This window comes from Lagenorhynchus albirostris, chromosome 10 (genome assembly GCF_949774975.1).
Source record: "Lagenorhynchus albirostris chromosome 10, mLagAlb1.1, whole genome shotgun sequence".
NCBI classification, from domain to species: domain Eukaryota; kingdom Metazoa; phylum Chordata; class Mammalia; order Artiodactyla; family Delphinidae; genus Lagenorhynchus; species Lagenorhynchus albirostris.
Window position 1 is genome coordinate 547259 of NC_083104.1, and position 15489 is coordinate 562747.

Genomic DNA, 15489 nt, shown 5'->3' on the forward strand with positions numbered 1-15489 from the left:
TAGTGCCCCAAGCCAGCCCCTGGACCCCTGGTACGTAACGCAGCAAAAAGGCAACGGGACACCGTGCTCCCCCGGCCCGCTCATCCGCCAATGTGACAAGGCTTCTCGGCCTCGGGTAGAGGATGGCGCCCCCGGACGAGCGCAAGAGGACAGAGCCGCGCCGGCGACAGGGCTCCCTCCACCCAGTCTCCACCCTTGGCGCCCTGGACCACTGCTCGGCTGCCCCGCTGAACTGGGTGGGGGCCGGGCAGACTGGCCCGCCGATCCGCCTCGCCCACCTGCCTGGTCCCCAGCAGTCGCCGCCTCGCCCCCCCACCCCGCCCCTGGCGAGCAGAGCCCTCGCCCCCGCGCCGAGGGCAGTGGTGCGCGCCGCCGGGAGGGTCCCGAAGCGGTCCCTGGTCCGGATCCAGGAGCGAGGACCAGTCCCTGGGCGGCCCTGGGGTGGGTTGGGGGTTGGGTTTCGGGTCCGGTTCCCGGCGAGCGTCCGGCCCGAGGACTCTTCCGTCAGCGGGTCAGCGGGAGGGCCTGGGGCGAGTTGCTCTGGGGCGGGCCTCAGGTCCTGGTCCGAGGACTCGTCCGTGGGCGGGTCCAGGGGCGGGGCGCGGCGGGGGGCCGGCTTCGGGTGCGGGCCGGGCCGGACCCCGTGGACAGCAGCGCGCGCCGGGCAAGCATGGGGAGGCGCTGGTGGCGGCGGCGCGCGCTGGTGGCCGCGTGTCTGGGCGCCGCGCTCCTGCTCCTGTGCCCGGGTGAGTGCCCGCCGGCCCCAGGGCCGCCCCCCCAGCGGCCGGACCCCCGACCGGGCGGGGGCACCTGCGGTTTCCTCCCGGGCTGGGGCACTGGGGCGGGCGGGCTCAGAAAGGCTCTAAACGCCCCGCCCTTGTCCCGGCTCCCCGCAAGGGTCTTGTCCCCTCGGGAGTGGGTCTCCCAAGGCCCGGAGAGGTGAGAGGTGACAGTCCGGGCCTACCAGCCGGGGCCCAGGGACCAGGTGAGTGGTGGGCGGCGGAGGGCATTAGGCCCACCCGGGAAGTTTGCCTCCTTTGCCTCGCGCTCACCCCGCTTAGCGCCCGGAAACCCCTCCGGGGCTGCGGCCGCGCAAGGGCGGCGGGCTTGACGCTCCGGGTCCGGAGGTGGCCCCTCCGCGCACCGCGCTGCGCCCTGGCGCCCCTGCTCCGCCTTAAGTTCGCACCGGGAAGGACTAGGGTCCTGAGCACCCACCTCATGGTCCGGTGGGGGAAACAGGCAGCCAGTCGTGACCGCCGTGCGGATTTCCAGCTCCGAGCCGGGCATGTGCTGAGTCTTCACTCACGGGAGAGGCCGAGGGGCCCGTGGGCGGCCTGGGGCTGGAGGTGCCCAGGCAGAGGCCCGTTCTGACCTCTGCTCTGTGTGCCTTTTCCTGGTGTGAGTGTGAGTTAATGTGAGAGTGTGTGTTGGGGGAATCTGTATCTCCTCCCCCACCCCCCGTGGGCTCTACAAGAATCCTTGGAATCACTCCTTTGGAGCCTTGCAGAGGGCGTCCGGGGAGGAAGTAACCGTGTCCCCAGGTGGGAGGGGACCATGGGAGTGTGGGGTCAGGGTGGCTCAAGAGATGAGGCTGAGGAGACTTTGGGGGCAGCATGGACCCACCTGGCTGGGTCTGGGTGACCTATCCCCGCCCCCCCTGCCCAGGGCCTTAGTACTCCCATCTGTAAAATGGGCTGCTCGAGTTCCTCCTTACAGGGTCTCTGGGGAAGTGCAGTTAAACGGGAGCAAAGTGGCTCCCAGCCTCTTCGTCAAGCCAGAGGTCGCATGGGTGGCCTGGTGCCCCCTGCATCCTGGGGTGAGGGGCTTCCTTCTCCTGCTCCCCTCAAACCTCTGTGACTGCCTCTGGGCTGGGGTCGGGGTGAGCTGGGCTTCGGAGGCCTCCTCGGGGCTCACCAGGGTTCTGCCCAGTCACCCTGCTCTTCACACCGTCCCCTCCATGTCTGGACACAGCTGCCCAGACCTGGCCGCCTCCCCAGGCCCACGGGAGGGAGCCGCAGTCAGTCTTTCCGTCCCCCGACCAGTTCTGAGAGCTGGGGGGCCATGGGGGTGGTGCTCCTGCCTCCTGGGGAGGGGGTTCCCATGCCCTAGCTGAGCCGAGCATCCCCCCACATCGCGTGGGCTGTAGTCCTAGTGTCTGCGGTCATGACACTGGCCACCCACTCTTTCTTGGACAAATGTTTACCAGGACCTAGGGCCGGGCAGGGCACAGTGGCTCCTGGCCCCCAGGGCTCAGGCTCGGGTGTGGGGGGAGAGAGGGCCTGCACTTTGTTCCTTCTGACCTCCTCCCTCTCCTGCAGGGTAGGAGGGTGCCTCCCGTGCCCCCTTCCTAGCGTTTGCTCAGGCCGTTCCCCACCTGAGCCGAACCTGCCTCACGAATACCCTCGGCCATGACCCTCTCCCCCAGCAGGGCGGCCTCACTGCGTCAGGCCTGGCAGACCCTTCTGCAACCCTGCTTCCAGCGCCCCCAGGCGGGGAGGGGCCTTTCCTCTGCTTCCCAGAGCCCCTCTCTGTTCCTTCTGCACTCTCAGACTTTTCCCCATGGCCTGCTGCCAGCCATCAGAGCTGTGAGGGTGACCTGGACACGCAAGGGCTAATCAAGCCAGCCTACCCTGCTGGCTCTTCTGCCCCCAAGCCCTGAGCTGAAGCCCCTGACCCCAGGAGCCAGTGAGGCTGTGCTAATGGTGGGCCTGCGGCATCTCCGAGTGTGTCCCGGCAGCTAGCCCGAGTTGGAAGGGGGTGGAGCACGTGGCTTGTGGCAGGGGGATAGGGCTCCAGGGCCCAGGAGGGACTGCAGCCCCCTCCTCCAGGCAGGTGAGTCTCCAAAGCGGCGGAAGTTGCCACGAGGTGGGCCGGAGGCCCCCGAAGCGGGCTCTGCTGCCCCTTTTCTAGTGGGTAGGTCTGAAGCAGCCCAACTGGTGCCCGTCAGGCCAACGCTGACCTAGTGGCCAGGGTCCTGGGGATGAGGAAGAGGCCAGAGGAGGTGAGGCAGCTGCCTGGGGCACTGCTGCCCTCAGCGCCCTACCCTCGCCCCGGCCCCACTGACAGGCCCACTGGCCGCCCTGCCCGCCCACCCCTGGCTTCCCCTGTGGCTTACCTGGGGGGTGACTGCTTCTGTGTGATGCCCTGGGCCACGGATTCGCTTGTGCCGGCGTCAGGCTGGGCTGGGGACAGAACTCGCCGGCAACCTGCCCTCCCAGCGTCTGTTTTAACATCAAGAACCCAGATCTGCAGTCTGTCCCCTCTGGCCCCACAGGCACACCCAGGGGGAGCCGTGATGCTACTGCTTTAGCTCCCCAGCCCTGCTGGTCCACAGGGGCCTTGCTGGGAGGGGCTGCAGCCCGCCCTACCCCACCCCGTCCTGACCTCCATCCCCTTCCGGGTTCACAGGGTTGAGCATCTTCCCTGAGGTTGGCAATCAGGGGTGTTTCTCTCAGAGCCAGGCTGGGGCTCTGCTCACTTCCAGGGGACGCTGGGTGTGTGTGTGGGGGGCTTGTTCCCAGGGGGCCCGCCCCCCCTTCTGGGCTGGACTGCTGCCCTCCCTGTCCTCTGGGGCATATCCCGTCCCTTAGGGCCCCGCTTCCTGGCCGAGGTCCGAGCGTGATGTGGGGTAACAGGGACCTTCTCCCCCAACAGCCTTCCTGGAGAGGCTCCAGGGGGAAGGACCCAGGAGGCTCGGGTGGGGACGGCGGCTCTGTCCCCGCTGTCCGTCCGCTGCCTTCTCGGGCACAGCAGCACCTGGGGACCCAGGCCGAGGGGACAACGGTCCACGATGGTCTCGGAGCCCCTGCAGTCGTGCAGTGTAGGGCCCCGTAGGCAGCCACCGTTTCTAATGAGACACCAGGACTTGGTGCCATGCAGAATAAATGCAGAAATGCCCAGTGACTCCTGGTGAGCCAACGTGCCAGGGCTGGGGGGGGGTCGGTGAGGACAGGGTCTCTGAGGCCTCAGCAGCAGCTCCTCAGTGCAGGCGTCCGAGCTTGCCCCCGGCTGCCCTGTATCCGCCGCCTCCCCCGGAGCCCCGCAGGCCCCAGCCCGCCAGGTCTCTCAACGCCTGCTCCGTGGCGCCCCAGCGCCCTACTGGACCCCCGACTCTTCTGTCCGGGCCCTGGAATCACAGAAGGTGACGGGTCGAGACGGGGCGCCCCCAGAGGGCAGTGTCTCAGACTCACTGGGCCAGATGCTCTGCCGTCAGCGGCTCGAACCACGTCTGCATCTCTAGGTCTGGTTTTTCTCTGTGGTGGCCTCACTCCCCGCTCCCCAGCCAGCAGGCAGCGCCTTCACCCGTGGTTTCAGCGAGGGTCCCAAGGAGGCATCTCATTGGCCTAGATTGGATCACATGGTGCCCACCTCTGAGCCAATCGCTGTGGCAGAAAGGGATGCAATGCTCTGATTGGCCAGACCTGGTCACATGCGCAACCCAGCAGCTACGGGAGTGTGGAGCCTATCAGAACCACATGGAGGGAACAAGCAGGTTTGTGTTTGGAGGGGAATCAGGTGGGCGACCAAAAGGAGGGGGTGTGGCTGCTGGGAGCCCAATCAGTAGATGCTCACCACACTGCTGCCCACTCTCCCGAACTGCCGAAGGGTTCAGAGCTCTAAGGCACCTTCCAGGCCTCCAGAGAGTAAAAGTCAGCTGGCAAAGCAGAAGGCTCCAGGGTAGGGACCGGTCGTCCCCTTTTGCAGAGGAAGACGCTGAGATCAATAGAAACGCAGTGACTTGCTCAAGGCCACCCAACTAGGAGGTATGGGTGCCAGGATTTAATCCATGTCTAAATCCCAACCCTTATGCTTTCTACTGTACAGGGCAGAGGTATTTGGGTTGGGCTTTGAAGGCTGCATAGGAGTTTACCAGGTGGGAAACAACGAAAGAGAACTGCAGGCAGAGGGAGTGGCACAGACAAGCATGGAGGAGTGAGATGGCCTGGTGTGCTAAGGGATGTGCTGCTCCCTCAAGGGTTCAGGAGAGGGAGCAGTGAAGTGGAGGCCAGGAAGGTACTGGAGGTTGGTGAGTGGCCTTGAATGACAGGCTAGGAATTGGGGTGATTGCCCCATGGCCAGGAAGGCGGCCATCAGTCTTTAAATAAATACTCGCAGACACTAGCTGAGGTACAGGGATTATAAGAAAACAAGACAGTGCCCTCCTTGCAGAGCTGACCTTCCAGAGGGGCAGCCAGACATCAGCCCACACAAATCAGATGATCTCAGCCATAATGAGTGCTGTGAATAAATTAACGGGAGGCTGTTCATTGGAGAGGCCCTCTTTCTGGTGGGACATTTGAGCTGAGATCTGAATGAGAAGGATTGACCCTAAAGTGTAGAGGTTTCTCCTGAGGTGGGGACGCACCTAATATGTCCACTGACCAGCAGGAGGGCAGTGTGACAGGAGCTGAGTGAGCAGGGAAGGGTGGGGCCGCGCCTGGAGAGGCCCTGGAAGGAACTGGGACTTGCCATCAGCCAGCGAGAAGCCACGTGGGCTTTACCATCACACGGTGGTGGGAATAAACCCTGTGATTGTCCCGGGCAGAGGGGACGCAACTGTACTGGGAGTGATCTGACCAAGCAGGGTTCCGTTCTGGGCGCTGTGGAGCTCAGTGTCGAGTCTGAATCTTAAATACAAGTGGAGAGGCGGCTACTAAAAAAAAAAAAAAAAAAAAAAAAAAAAGCGGCAGGATTGCTTTTTTCTTGTGAAGGGCTTGATCTCTGGAGGGAATAGCCCTGCCCCGGGCCTGCACGTCACGAGGGGACCGAATGGGCCAGACAGCGCTACTCCCGCCCATCTGTTCTTGCGACACTGGCCCAGCTAGAACTTATTAACCAGAAGCCGCGTCGTAACCTCTACTCCCCGGGCAGGGGGTCACCAAGCACAGCTTCCCCCACGGGTGCAGCCTCAGTGGCCCGGGCACGGCTGCGCCGGGCCTGTCCTTAGGGTGGGCGGGCCAAGGACAGTTTGTCGGTTTCTCTGTTTTCAGCTTCCCTGTGCCGCGTGCCACCCCCTGGCCTGCGGTGCTGTGAGGATGGGCGGGGTAGTGTGCGGGGCAGGGTGGGCCTCGAGGGCATGGCAGTAAAGGACGGTACTCACGCCGTGGCCTGGGGTCAGGCCTGCTTAAGGCCCTTACTTGCTGTGAGGCCTCAGCAGTTTTCTTTAAGTCTTTAAGCCTCAGTTTCCCCATCTGTCAAGTGGGGATAACAATAGTTCCTACCCCCAGGAGTACGCGTGTCAGTGAGCAAAGCAAGGGCACGGTGCCAGGCTCTCGCCCACCCAGCACCTCCTGCCCGGCTCCCCGGCCGCCCTGCAGGCTCCTGTGCTGCCCAGGACACTCCAGCCCACGTGCAGCGGGCACTGGGCTGTCAGACCGGGCCTCACGCCGGCCCACTGGGCCGGGACCCAGGCCTGCTCGTGAGTCTGGGGCTGCACGGCTCCCGGGCCTGGACCCCGTGGGCGTGGGCCCTGGGCGCCCCCAGATTGCGGGCAGCTCGCCCCCTCTGCTTCCCGCCCCTTCACACCCAGCTAGTTTGCTTTGCGCTCTTTCCGACATCCTGCTGTTGTCTGTTTCACCTCCTCCCAGCCTCCGTCCCTGTCCTCCTGTGTAGCCGCCTTTGTCTCCGTCCCCTCTCAGTCCCTCCCCCCCTCCTTCCGCCACCCTCTCCCCCTTCTCTCTCTAGAACCTATTTTTGTTTCCTTTTCCAAAGGAGAACCCGCCTGCGGCTTTGCCTGTGGCTGCTCTGGGCTGGCCCAGGCCCCTCCCCGGCCGTGAGGCTGGGCCTGCCCATCTAACCCTCTGGCCCGTCTGCTCCACAGCGCCCTTAGCAGGGAGGCCTGAGACCTGGAGGCTGGTGGAGGGGCTGAGGGCAGAGGACACAGGCAGGAGGGCTTGGCCACGGGAGTGGGGGTAGCAGGATGCCTCCGTGTGGCCCTCTGGGAATGGCCCCTACCCTCGGAGCCCAGGCCTCCAGCTTCACGGAGGCGGGGCTGGACCCAGGGATCGCCAGCGCATTCCCCTTCGACCCTCCTCCGTGGCCAGCCTGCCCACCCCGCCAGAGCGGCTCTCCTGCTCTGTGCAGTGGCAGGGGTGGAGCTGGGCGGGGCGCGGCGCGGCGGCCCAGCCATGTAATCACTGGCCTCGGCTATTCTGGGCCTCTCGCCTTCCACCCACTGGCTCCCGGGGTCTGGGATGGGACCTACTTTCCTGCAGGCGGTGGTCCGGCCAGGAAACGCGAGGCCCCACACAACGCTTGGTGTTTCCGGAAGGCTGCGTGCTTCCGAGTCATGGGGCTCTGGGGTGCAGGTGGCCTAGGTCTGCTCCTCTGCATGCCCCGCGGTGGGCTCCAGCCTTTTCTCCATCCCCAGCCGTGACCCTGAGGGAAGCTCCTCCCCTCTCAGAGGCTCCACTATCCCCTCGGCAAAGTGGTGAGGCGGAGTCGCGCCTCCCAGGGCTGTGCGTGGTGCTGGGCTGCCGTGGTGTCCGCAGCTCCGGAGGCCTCCCTGCCAGCCGGCAGCCGGGAAACGGAGGTTCAAGTCTTGGGACCGCCGACGACCCCCAAGAGCCGGGCAGGCCGTGAGGGCCTCACCCCTCCACGTGCCCTGGTCACAGCAGAGCGTGCTCCTTGTTCTGGGGACACTGGAGTGGGGAGGGGCCCCGAGGCTGCCAGAGGCCTGGCAGGTGGCCTGGACAGCGGGCTTCAGGTACACGCAGAGGGCTCTGGAGGCCGGGGCACGGCCTGTCCGCCTGTCATTTACTGGTTCATCCAACCACCCCCACCAGACACTGCTCCGGCTCAGCGGTTCTCAACGTGCACTGCCGCGCCAGCAGCAGCAGCAGCACGCCTGCGCTGTCAGAAACACAGACTCACGGGCCCCGCTCCACACCTGCGAGGGCCAGCAGCTCTGAGTACGGGGCCAGGCCACCTGTGTTTCAACAGGCCCCGTGCACGCTTAAGCTGGAGAACCACTGCTTGTGGTCAGTCGGCCAACAGATCAGTGCATCAGATTTTCCAGGTCTGCTTGTTTGCCAAAGACTTATCTTAAGGAAAAGCCTTGAATCCTGGCAGCATTTTAAGACCCTTCATTTGGTTGAAAGCCAAGGATCTTGGAACGGTTCGTTTTTTTTATGAATATATCATTTTCTCATATGATCCTGAATTCTTAAAGACATTCCTCTTATGAATATCCCATATTATTATGAATTCAATAATTTCTCAGTATCCATTGAATGTATTTAAATTTGTAAACCAGACTTACACATGTTCTTGCATATATTACTTTTTACGGTCAATACTATTTAGTTTTATTGAGCTAATACTCTCATTCTAGAAAATTCACTTTTTTAAAGTGTACAGTGGTTTTTAGCATATTCAAAAGCTGTGCACTGTCACAGCTGTACAAACCCAGAACGTTAGCCACTAGCCCTGCCCCCCATGTTCCCAGTGCCTGCCTGCCTGCCCCTCCCCCCATCCCACCCAGAGTCCCTGGAAACCACTCATCTACTTCCTGCCTCTATGCATTTGCCTGTCCTGGGCGTTTTGTACAGACAGAGTCAAACAACGTGGCTAGCGCCTTCCGTGAGGCTCGTTTCGCTCAGTGTCAGGTTGCAAGGTGCATCCACACGGTAGCAGGTGTCAGCGCTTCACTCCTTTTTATGGCCATTAAGTGTGTTAGCTGTGGGGTTTTCCCAGATGGCCTTTATCAGTTTGACGAGGTTCCATCCGATTCCTAGTTTAGTGTTTTCATCATGAAACGGTACTGACTTTTGTGCAGTGTTTTTTCTGCATCTCTTGATGACCATGTGGGGTTTTTTCTTTATTCTATTAACATGGTGTATTACCTTGATTGATACTTTTATGTTGAACCAACCTCGCATTTCTGGAGTAAATCTCAATCGGTCATGGTGTATAACCCTTTTCACATGTTCATGGATCTAGTTCGCTAGTACTTCCTTGAAGACTTTGCATCTATATTCATAAGAGATATTGGTATATAGTTTTCTTTTTTTTGTGACATCTTTGGTTTTGGTATCAGGGTAATACTGGGTTCATATAACGAATTGAGACGTGCTCTCTCCTCTTCTGTTTTGTTTGCTTGTTTGTTTGTTGAAGAGTTTGGTAGAGATTAGTGTTACTTTTTCTTTATATATTTGGTAAAATTCACCAGTGAAGCAATCTGATCCTGGGCTTTTCTGGAAATTTTTTAAAATTACTAATTTAATCTCTTTACTTGTTATATGTCTGTTGAGATTTTCTTTTTCTTCTTGACTCAGTTTCAGAAAGTTGTGTCTTTCTAGATTGTCAGTTTCATAGGTTAAATCTGCCGTTGTACAGGTGCTTATACTGTATTCTTCAACCCTTTCTTATTTCTGTAAGGTCCACTACTAATGTCTCCTCTTTCATTCCCATTGTTAGTAATTTGCGTGTTCATTTTTTCTTGGTCAGTCTAGTCAGAGACTTGCCAATTTGGGTGATTTTTTAAAGACTGCATTATAATTTATTAGTTTATTAATAACTATAATCATATTTAAGAAAAACATGTGTTTGGTAGTTTGGGGAAGATTGAGGAATGCAGCGATGAGACAGAGAGCATCCCTGCCCTCGGAGGCTGCCAGTCTGGGCGAGAGCAAAACTTGCATTTACCATGAGGCGACACACACCCCAGCAGGGAACGTACAGGCCACTGTAGGTGTCCCCTGCGGGTCACCTGCTCACCACCAGAGCCGGCAGCTTGGCTGTACCATGTCCGCTGCTGCCCAGCCCTTTCTGTCTGCCTGTGCCCGGGGCCAGGGGAGGCTGGACCCAGCCAGCCTGCTGAGCCCTAACCCTCAGGGCTCCATGCACGTGGCTGGCAGAGGTGGGGCGTGAGATGAAGGCAGATGGAGGTGGCAGAGGCTGGGGGTTCAGGGCATTCCCGGAGGGCAGGACGTGGGGGCAGGAGTGACACCAAGCACCCTGCCCTGGTGGACGACGGGCCCTGTCAGTGCCCCCAGAGGCAGGCGGGACACAGGCGGGAAACTGAGTCCCATAGGTGGATCCAATGTGCCGAGGTGAGTTGGCCAAGCCCCCAGGAACACGGCCAGTCTGTCTGGTGCAGCAGTGAACGCCCCTCTCCTTACACCCCCAGCGTTTGAAAACAGGGCCGTGGGCTCCAGCTGGCTTGGCGGCAAGAGGAGGAGTCCCCTGCAGATGCTCTACGACCTGGACCAGGTAGGCGGACAGACGCCCGTCCCTCCCTCCGCCTCCAGCCACGGGAAACCCCGAGCTCCCACGTGGACCTGCTGCCGTGGGGCTGCAGCCCCAGCTAGCCTCTGTCTGGGAGGGAATGCTGGGCTGCGGCAGGGCAAATCGTGGGGCAGGCTGAGACCTGGGGTCTCCAGCTGTGGACTGAGGCCACGCTCTCTGCAGCACTGTTCCACGTGGCGGACAGAACGACCAGCGGGCTCTGTGCCACCCACGGCAACAGGCGGCAGCCAAGGGACCCCCGATCTCAGTCCTGCTGTGACGGAGGGAGACAGGCAGGCACCCCCTCACCAACGGGGGGACCTGCAGGGACCACACACTGTGCCCACTGGGAGCACACGTCCGGCTCACACACACCCCAGCAGGCACACTCAGCACTACCGAGCACCTGCGGGTCACCTGGGTCCCTGCCCTCGAGGCGCTGACGGTCCCGCGGGGGCAGGATGGCATCTGATGGCTTCCCGCACCAGCCTGCACTGACTTGTGTCCAGGCTGCCCTGAGCTCTGGCGGGAGGGCGCAGTGTAGATGGAGACCGACCCTCTCTGAGAAAGGGACACGGGGCCTGCAGAAGGACAGGGGCACCAAGTACGTGGCGGTGGCCGAGGGCCATAGCGGGGCAAGGGCAATAGGGAGCCGGGGAGAAGGACCACACTGGGCTGGGGAAGGCAGCTGCTCACCGAAGCCCCGAGGGCTGAGCCCACGGCACCCACGCCCTCGGGGGGCAGGTGGGAGGCCTTGGTTCAGCGAGGGTGACAGGCTTGCCCTGGGCCACATGGCGAGCGGAGGGCAGGCCAGCCTCTCAGCAGGCTTCTGAGGGAACAAGAAGCCCTGGTGGGGCTGTCGGCCCCCTCGCAGCCTGAGGGCCCCGTGGCCGTTACGTGTCAAGGCATCCTGCAGCTGGACAGACAACAGCAGAGAAACGGTCTGACCAACAAGTGCTGACCGTGCACCGGGCACTCGAGTTCTGGGAGCCCACGCAGGCCTCACGGCAATCCTGTGCGACGGGGCGTCATTATCCCCGTTTACCTACGGCACTGCCCCTTGGCACAGGAAAGCCAAGGACCCTGAGAAGGGCACAGAGCTCGTAAGGACTAGACCCTGGGGGAGGGCCAGCTAGGCCGGCAGGGATGAGGGCTGTGGCTGTAGGACTCCGTCCCGAACCGGTGGGCACAGCCCCGGCTTCTGAATCCTGAGGAACCCGAGGTGGAGTCCCAACGTCTCTCCTTGACAGCTGCAGGCAACCCACTTTCTCTGAGGCTGTTTTCTCTTCTGTAAAATGGAGAAAGCAGTGCCTGTCTTGGTATTCATGGGGCTGCAAGCGACAGAAAAGCTAGCTGAGGCCAATCTAAGCCATCGGGACACGCACTGCTTACGTCTCAAGATGCTCAGAGACCAGCAGCCCCTGGTCCGGCACAGGTCTCATCGCCATCCTCCGGACGGTACTACCGTGTAAGGTTCTGGTCTTACACCCCACCCCGGTTTTAGGGAACGGTGAGCAGATACTCAGTTTGCCCCGGCGCTTGGCGCTCTGACGTCAGACTTCTTTACCAGGCTGACTCTGACGTCGCACGTCCGTTTTCTGGCTCTCGGGGTCCAGAGTGCCGTGCACGCGATCAGTTACATCCTGCACGTGCCTCAGGCCGGGTAGATTCATTTCCCCCCATCCAGGCCCCCTGTCTCCCACGCGGCCCTGACCCACCCCCGTCCTGTCCCCCGCAGGGCCCGCGCTCCGCGCTCGCCGAGGTGCACCGGCAGCGGCGCAACCTGCTGCGCCGCGCCTGCAGCCACCACACGCGCCGGCAGCCCCTGCTGCGGCCGGAGGACCTGCGGCACGTGCTGGTGGACGACGCCCACGGCCTGCTCTACTGCTACGTGCCCAAGGTGGCCTGCACCAACTGGAAGCGCGTGCTGCTGGCGCTGAGCGGCCGCGGCCCAGGAGACCCGCGCGCCATCCCCGCGCACGAGGCGCACGCGCCCGGCCGCCTGCCCTCGCTGGCCGACTTCAGTCCGGCCGAGGTCAACCGGCGCCTGCGCGCCTACCTGGCCTTCCTGTTTGTGCGCGAGCCCTTCGAGCGCCTGGCCTCGGCCTACCGCAACAAGCTGCAGCGGCCCTGGGGCGCCACCTTCCAGCGCCGCTTCGGCACCGGCATCGTGCGCCGTCTGCGGCCGCGCCCGGGCCCCGACGCGCTGGTCCGCGGCCACGACGTGCGCTTCGCCGAGTTCCTGGCCTACCTGCTGGACCCGCGCACGCGCCGCGACGGGCCCTTCAACGAGCACTGGGAGCGCGCCCACGCGCTCTGCCACCCGTGCCGCCTGCGCTACGACGTCGTGGGCAAGTTCGAGACGCTGGCGGAGGACGCGGCCTTCGTGCTGAGCCTGGTGGGCGCGCCCGGCCTGCGCTTCCCCGAGCCGCCGTCCAGGGCCCAGGCCGCCGCGCGCGACCGTGCCGCGCGCCTCTTCCGCGACATCAGCCCTTTCTACCAGCAGCGCCTCTACGGCCTCTACAGGATGGACTTCCTGCTCTTCAACTACTCCGCTCCCTCCTACCTGCGGCTGCGCTAGCCCTGCGGGCGGGGGGATGGGGCGCGGAGACTGCGCAGGCTGCGGGGCCCTGACTCCGCCCGGAGAGTCGCCGCCCCCGCGCTCTCTCACCCTCGGCCCGCCCACCCCGCCCAACCGCATCCCCGGTGCAGCCCTGGTGCAGCCCACCTCCCCGCGGGGGGTGGCTGGACCCCTGGGTGCCTGCCGCCTGCTTCCTCGAAGCGCCCCAGCCGGCGGGTGCTTCCCGAGGACCCCTGAGTGGCTGAGGATGGGATAATAGGTTTTTAGGTTGCGAGCGCCTGTTTTTTTTTTTTGCGGTACGCCGGCCTCTCCCTGTTGTGGCCTCTCCCGTTGCGGAGCACAGGTTCTGGACGCGCAGGCCCAGCGGCCATGGCTCACGGGCCCAGCCACTCCGCGGCATGTGGGATCTTCCCGGACCGGGACACGAACCCGCGTCCCCTGCATCGGCAGGCGGACTCCCAACCACTGCGCCACCAGGGAAGCCCATGAGCGCCTGTTTTTTGTCCACTCTGTCCCGGAACCTATCCGTGGCGCAAGATTAGAACGCTGGCTCGGCGCAGCCTGTGGCCCATCCCGGGGCCCTCCCCACCTAACCTGCCCTGGTGAGGAAAGAAGGCCGCACCCCCTCCCGGGCCGGACCCAGGGCAGGACCAGCCTTGTCGCCAGCTCCGCCCAGGTGGCGATCGGGAGCTGCCGGCCACCTGGGCGTCCCGAGCCGGGAGCTCCGAGGGCCCTGTTCCGGCCCCACCCTTGGTCTCTGTCCTGCTCGGTCTTCCTGAGCCCACAGAGCCCAGGTTGCAACGTCGTGGCAGACTTTATACGGCCTTGGTGAGCTGGGGAGCTCACGTTTTTGCAGTAAATGTGTTTTGTTACTTTCTGACACTTCAGAGTTTCTGTGTCTCATTTTGCCATTTGTTCTGGGGGCATGAGGTTGTCTGATCTTGAGCCTGGGACACCTTCACAGCAGCCCACAGGTGCCAGAGGTTATGTGGGGAGCGGGATAGGGAGGGGGTACACCATGGGGAGCGTGCTGCATTCTGGCTCAAGGGGCGACAACGACACCTGGGGGAAACCTATCCTTTTACTCTGCCTGGGTCAAGGCTTAAAGCTGAACCAGCTCAGCCACGCCCTGCGCTTCGGGCTGTCTCCTGCCCTGGGTTTTGTGGGGTGTGTGTGTGTGTGTGTGTGTGTGTGTGTGTGTGTGTGTGTGTGCGCTGGGCTGCTTGGCAATGAGGATCCCCCCCTCATAAGCTATACACACATTGTGTTACATCATGCCGTCGATGCCCCATGACACACAGCTTTGTTCCAAGCTCGCTCAGCGCCCATGCAGCCTGTGATGCGACCTGTTTGCTGAGTTACCTCCATCCAGAAGCCACACCCCAGGGGCATCACAATTACAAGTCACCCTCCTGATCTGCCGTGACACTGCGTGCTGTCACTCCCTCAGGTGGGGCAGCAGTGCACGCGCCCTGTGTCTCCACGTCACACCCTCCACAGCCCACCACGCGGCCCTCCCCTGTGCCCTGCCCTCGCCTGCCTTGGGGTATCTGCCTGCTCCGAGCTCTCTGTCCTCCCAGAGCACAGGCTGTCAGCCAGCCTCCCAGAGCTGGGTCCTGGCTGGGTCACTGGACGACCCGAGAGAGGCAGGGTCCCATGGGCAGAGCCGGACAAGTCGTGAGGGCGCCCAGGGGGCTCTCAATCAGGCAGCCCCGTCAGGGATTCTACTAAAACCAGACATAAGATCCTAAAGGGACTGAGATCACCAGCTGAAGGTCCCAAGCGTCTACCTTGCTCACCACTGTCTCGTTTTCCCAGTTCCTCAGTCTCCAGAACTGGGTGGTGCCGGTCAGCACCTTCCCAGGGATGGAAGGGATGTAGGCGGACTGGTTTACAAAGACTTGTTTAAAAGAAGTTGCAGTGTTCTTTTGCTTTTTAGAGCTTTCATTGTCAGCAAAATGTTTCCCAGATTTTTGTAGTAGTGGTGTCGGTTTCTGTTTTTTGTTTTGTTTTCGGTTTTATCTTGTGGCTTTTGTCATTCAAGCAGCTTCCTGGGAGGCCTATTTCCAGGGTTGAAACGTTTGCTAAAATAACCCCCTGGCTCTTTGGGCTGGGGGGATGGTGCACATTCCGTCTCCAGGCAGAGCCCCCCTTCCCACCCCACCCCCAACCCCCACCCGCCGGACCACGCCTTGAAGCTTCTCCAGCCGCAGCGGAGGCAGAGGGAGCGCCCTTCGAAAAGCCGTCAGCCCCGTCTGGTGGAATAAGGGGGCCCGCCCTGCAGCTTTTGCCCCTCAGGTGGGAAACTGCAGAGGCCTCCCGGGACTCAGCCCCAGGTGCCTGCGGTGAGGCTCTCCCTGCTGTTCGGTGGCGCTTCCTGGAACCTCCCCCCACCTGAACTAGTTGCATCCGCATCCCTGTCTCCAGACCCGCTCTGGGGAGGATCCACTGCAGACTTGCTTTTATTTCACTGGCCCCTCAGCGATAGGCATTTAGGCGCACCTGCGTCCTTGCACACACCTGGTTCTACGCACGCGTGCGACTGCAGGAGAAACTCCTGGAAGGCGGGCCGGCACCCGCGACCTCCTCCTTAGGAGTCCTCAGCCCTGTGCTGTGCGTTTGGCTCTGTTGGCACTCAGGGCACCAGGACAAACGAGGTCTGGGCGGCTGCCGCTGCACCC

The 15489-nt window shown here is 62.2% G+C and overlaps 2 protein-coding genes across 3 annotated transcripts in view; one reads left to right on the top strand and one right to left on the bottom strand.

The window, feature by feature from the left end:
• UROC1 (urocanate hydratase 1) overlaps positions 1-1393 on the bottom strand; it is a 38523-nt gene extending 37130 nt beyond the window's left edge. For both annotated transcript variants that reach the window (XM_060160958.1, XM_060160959.1), the window contains exon 1: positions 1216-1393. In XM_060160958.1, coding sequence (XP_060016941.1) covers positions 1216-1287 — 72 coding nt within the window. In that variant the 5' untranslated portion in view covers positions 1288-1393. The remainder of the gene's footprint in view (positions 1-1215) is intronic.
• Positions 671-12899, top strand: CHST13 (carbohydrate sulfotransferase 13). The gene is made up of 3 exons (XM_060160961.1): positions 671-746; positions 10103-10212; positions 11966-12899. Exons 1-3 carry the CDS (start codon positions 671-673, stop codon positions 12806-12808), a joined length of 1029 nt encoding a protein of 342 aa, XP_060016944.1. The 3' UTR covers positions 12809-12899.
• The last annotated feature ends 2590 nt before the right edge of the window (positions 12900-15489 follow it).

Excerpts from the sequence above, each read along its gene's own strand:
- CHST13 (XM_060160961.1), top strand. The coding sequence starts at position 671 with ATGGGGAGGCGCTGGTGGCGGCGGCGCGCGCTGGTGGCCGCGTGTCTG. Across the intron at positions 747-10,102 it reads GCTCCTGCTCCTGTGCCCGG|TGAACGCCCCTCTCCTTACA; the intron begins GTGAGTGCCCGC and ends CTGGTGCAGCAG. Across the intron at positions 10,213-11,965 it reads TGCTCTACGACCTGGACCAG|GGCCCGCGCTCCGCGCTCGC; the intron begins GTAGGCGGACAG and ends TGTCCCCCGCAG.